Source organism: Phyllobates terribilis, unplaced genomic scaffold (assembly GCF_046119375.1).
Source record: "Phyllobates terribilis strain yellow unplaced genomic scaffold, ASM4611937v1 Scaffold_7__3_contigs__length_470593459, whole genome shotgun sequence".
NCBI classification, from domain to species: domain Eukaryota; kingdom Metazoa; phylum Chordata; class Amphibia; order Anura; family Dendrobatidae; genus Phyllobates; species Phyllobates terribilis.
Window position 1 is genome coordinate 243053080 of NW_027362767.1, and position 5026 is coordinate 243058105.

At 41.8% G+C, this 5026-nt stretch overlaps 1 protein-coding gene across 1 annotated transcript; it reads right to left on the reverse strand.

Moving 5' to 3' along the window:
- Positions 1-3466: 3466 nt before the first annotated feature.
- On the reverse strand, positions 3467-4774 carry LOC141155478 (uncharacterized protein F54H12.2-like). Its single transcript, XM_073642345.1, has one exon. The coding sequence runs from the start codon at positions 4772-4774 to the stop codon at positions 3467-3469; it is 1308 nt and encodes a 435-aa protein (XP_073498446.1).
- Positions 4775-5026: the final 252 nt, after the last annotated feature.

Below are 5026 nucleotides of genomic sequence, written 5' to 3' on the forward strand. Positions count from 1 at the left end.
GTGATCTGAAACATTTAAGTGTGACAAATCTGCAAAAGAATAAGAAATCACCAAGGGGCAAACACTTTTTCACACCACTGTATCTATCTAAAGCAATGCAATGGAACAGCACCAAAATATTGGTTATGGGTACAAGGACAAAACTCCAAATCTTCCAACAATACAGGACACGGAAAGGAGGCAGCTTTAACCAGCTGTGCGAAAAGTGGACTTTTATTAGCCCATGTGGTAACATTTCTGCTCTGTCACAGAACCTTTGTCATGCCTGGACAGAGCTGAAAATGTCGCCACATGGGCTAATAAAAGAGCCCTTTCTGCAAAGGTGGTTGGAGCTGCCTCCTTTTTTCTACCTCTTTCTCTATCGCACGCGGTTTGTACAGTGTATGGGCAGAGCGGGCACTGACCTGTTACAGGAGAGGCCGGACGGACTCTCCGCCAGGTTGTGTTTTATCAAGTTCAGGAAACCTCCCCATCACAGCTGCGATATTCCGGAGATGAGTCTCAGTTTGTTGTGTCAGTTTGTGCATTGTCCGGGGCTTCATGACCTCTACCTTTCAGGTAGCCTTTGTGGAAACTGCCCAGCAGAACATCGCTGCACTATTGTGTGTACACCGGCTGCCGCTCACAAGACGCCATGGTGGACGCTCACACAACACGACGGCTCCAGAGAGAGTCACTGCGCTACCAGCAAGGAGACTGCGAGCAGCACACTCTGCTGAGGTAAAATACAAGCTGAGCTCTCATTGGTTTTTCAGGTAGTATGAAAGCTGAGTTCAGATTGGTTGTGCAGGTAGAATGAAAGCTGAGCTATGATTGGGTTGTGCAGGTAGAATGAAAGCTGAGCTATGATTGGTTGCTCTGATAAAATAACAGCCGAGCTAGGATTAGTTGCAAGGCAAACAAGAACAAGATGCCCAGGTGTCATCAGGACATAGTGAATGACAGAGCACACAACGCCCTGAAGCTGGGCAACGACTGGACTCAGAAGGGCCTGATGTGGGGGGGGGGCAACTGTGACCACCAAATCTCCTATATTATCTGTCATCTATCTATTATTAATCTATTATCTATATCTATCTATTATCTATCAATCTATCCAATATCTATCTATCTCATATCTATCTATCTCATATCTATTATCTATCTATTATCTATTTTTACAGCGAGTACGGAAAGTACTCAGACCCCTTTAAATTTTTCACTCAGTTTCATTGCAGCCATTTGGTAAATTCTAAAAAGTTCATTTTTTTCTCATTAAAGTACACTCTGCACCCCATCTTGACTGAAAAAAAAAAACAGAAATGTAGAAATTTTTGCAAATTTATTAAAAAAGAAAAACTGAAATATCACATGGTCATAAGTATTCAGACCCTTTGCTCAGACACTCATATTTAAGTCACATGCTGTCCATTTCCTTGCGATCCTCCTTGAGATGGTTCTACTCCTTCATTGGAGTCCAGATGTGTTTAATTAAACTGATAGGGCTTGATTTGGAAAGGCACACACCTGTCTATATAAGACATCACAGCTCACAGTGCATGTCAGACCAAATGAGAATCATGAGCTCAAAGGAACTGCCCAAGGAGCTCAGAGACAGAATTGTGGCAAGGCACAGATCTGGCCAAGGTTACAAAAGAATTTCTGCAGTACTCAAGGTTCCTAAGGGCACAGTGGCCTCCATAATCCTTAAATGGAAGAAGTTTGGGACTACCAGAAGTCTTCCTAGACCTAGCCATCCAGCCAAACTGAGCAATCGTGGGAGAAGAGCCTTGGTGAGAGAGATAAAGAAGAACCCCAAGATCACTGAGGCTGAGCTCCAGAGATGCAGTAGGGAGATAGGAGAAAGTTCCACAAAGTCAATTATTACTTCAGCCCTCCACCAGTCGGGCCTTTATGGCAGAGTGGCCCGACAGAAGCCTCTCCTCAGTGCAAGACATGTGAAAGCCCGCATAGAGTTTGCTCAAAAACACATGAAGGACTCCCAGACTATGAGAAATAAGATTCTCTGGTTTGATGAGATGAAGATAGAACTTTTTGGTGATAATTCTAAGCGGTATCTGTGGAGAAAACCAGGCACTGCTCATCACCTGCCCAATACAATCCCAACAGTGAAACATGGTGGTGGCAGCATCATGCTGTGCGAGTAGTGTAGCAGTTATGTCAAACTCAATTTGACAGGTGCCACGCCCCTATCAAAGTGTATCAAAGTGTGTAGCCACAGCCCTCCTCCCCCTCACCCTATCAGGCCATGCGTTGTATCTTGTTCAGCATTTTATAGGAGTTTGATGTTGCTATCAGATTATTTACTCTTATTTGTTAGTATAATTTTCATTTTATATGAGTTTATATGAGCTCTATAGCCTCAACATTTTATTCTTATTTTATATGGGCATATTATCTATATGGCCAAGTTACAACTCTCAAGTATAAAGTGTGTGTTTTATGAGTTTGTAAAAACCAGCACTGCTAATCACCAAGCACTGATGATTTAGAGCTGGAATTTTGATGTTGCTATCAGATTATACTAGCCCAAGTATAAACAAGACATTACAGAAATGGTCAGACACTTCACTGATGAATTGTGATGCTTATTAGGTCATATATTTTATACGTTTGTAAAAAAAAAAAGCAAAGACACAGTAAAAGTTTTAAAAGAATTTATTGTTCTAAAGATAAATATATGAAAATATAACACACATTTACCCTCTACTGCTAGTCACCAAGCAATGATCACATTTCACTGATGAAGACATGTAATGCAGTCTAAAATAAGATAGCTACACATTCATGCAGTTTCTGAACACATGTATTGTTCAGAAGAATCTGGCTCTCGATGCGTTTCGCAGAGCGCCTCAGACACGGGGGTGTAAAAGTCTTTATTTATTGTTATTCAACCAGCAGCTGCTCCGTGTCAGATACCCCGACAAAATGTGTCAATGGTCAGGCAATTAGCTGTGGTCACAAAGCCGCACACATCTCTGCTTATAAAGACAACTATTATTATACCTTGAATGTGTAGATAAGAGTGATGTTACAAGACTCGAGACTAATGCATCATTTTTTTGTTTATTATCACCAAAGCACTTTGAAACGTTATTGAAGGGCAAACCACGGGCTAGATGATACAAAACAAAAATACAGTAATGGCCACATACAGAGCTGTATGTATCCTGGAATTGAGAGTTTTGATAACAATAAGACTCGCAATTCTTCTTCAGGAATATCACGAAATCGCGAGGAAACATAATACTATCCGGACAAAAGCCATAGCTATCAAAAAATATGCCCTTCTTATCATTGCAGAGTACGTTCAACACCCAGTGCCGACCAGGTTGGCTGGCTGAGTCAGTGTTCACAATATATGCAGATGGTCATTGATACAAGTCACACGGAAACACACCAGCGAATATGTGTTATGTATAGCGATTGGCCTTCAGCAGTGTTGTGAGTTGTAGATTATCCTTTATTAGTTAAAATCGTACAAGATCTCTCTCCTATTATTATTTTCCAGAATGCTGGAATTGATTGCAAAAACAAGCATATTTATCGTGTTGGGGGTCGGTAGAGCAAACCGAACTTCAGCGCGTAGGTTACCTGTTTTAATGAGTGAGAAATGCCCTCCCGGTTCTTGATCAGGTGATAGATCAAACGCAAACAAAGTGAAACCGTCCATAAATTCTTCACGATCTATTGCCATGGCACAATCAGCCTTTTGCTTCCCAGATATATGGACAAGCCCCATATACTCTCTGATGACTAAATCAATATTAAAATTAGGTTGAAAGGGTCTTGCAGGGGTCTGCTGACTGTCCAGGTATAGAGCCACGTGGTTCACATTGTAGCGGCTGAAACAAAGTGGGGTTTTAGCATAAGAGCAGCTAAATGCTTCATTATCTACAAAGCACAATATAACAGCTTTAGGGATCTGTCCTAGAAAGAGGTTCTCGTGGTTCGTGATCCGTGTACCGGCAGCGATGCTGTACACCTTCATGCAGGTTCGGTCAATAGCATACTTGGCTGTTTCGGATAAGATGGTCTGACTGTGACCTATCCGGACTGCTGGAGAGACCTGCACTCTCTTTACATAGAGAGAAGCTTGGAAGATTTGCACTTTCAGAGGATCGACTTCTGATGACATCAAACAGAAAGCATCCTTATTTCTAATTAACTTGACCTTAAGGTTAAGACCGTTCAATATTATCTTTGGTTGATTAAATATATCTCCAAAAATGGGGCCCAAGAGATCGACAGGCTTGGAGTGGGAAGTTGCCAGGGATCTTTTGATAAACCCGACATTTGCGCCATCCATGCTCCGATCATTATGATGGCCTGCAGTGTCTTTATAGAGCAATCCTGCAGTAAACTGCGTTGACTGCGTCTGCGAGCTGTAATTTAAAAGGACCTCTATGTCCGCTCTATAGCTGTAGAGATTGTCCGATTGTGAGATAAGACGATCTCCCAGAGTAATATCAACCTGATTAAAAAGAGTGGCTAGGAGGTAGTTTATAAGTGCCACACGTGCTCCATCAACGATAAGCGTATTATCCTGTTTGACGATGCAACAATTTATGTACAGTAGCGTGTTATTCAGGTCAAAATAATAATCTCCACTCCCCGATATGAAAAATTCCAGGGGTGCATTGTCTGACAGAGCTGCAATAGGTTGTAATTCTACAAAAAGAGATTTCTCTATACTCGTTTGTGTCGGGGGAATGTAAAAAATATCCAGTTCAGATTTTGCGCACTCTACATAAGCATCATGCAGGAAGGCCATGATAATCGGTTAGAAGATGTCGTCCGCAGAGCGTCTTACTCTTTTCTGACGGGCTCGTCTCTTGGTTGTATTTTTATTCATAAGCATTGGCGGTACTGGATGTTTCGCGCATCTCTTTCTTTTTTGCGTTTTTTTAGCAACATAAACTATACCAGATCCCTCCTGCGGTGTATTTATCCTATTCATAATGGCTGATGAGACAGTTGTGACAGCATCTTTAGCAATGTTTCTGACAGCCGTCTTCACGTGTGG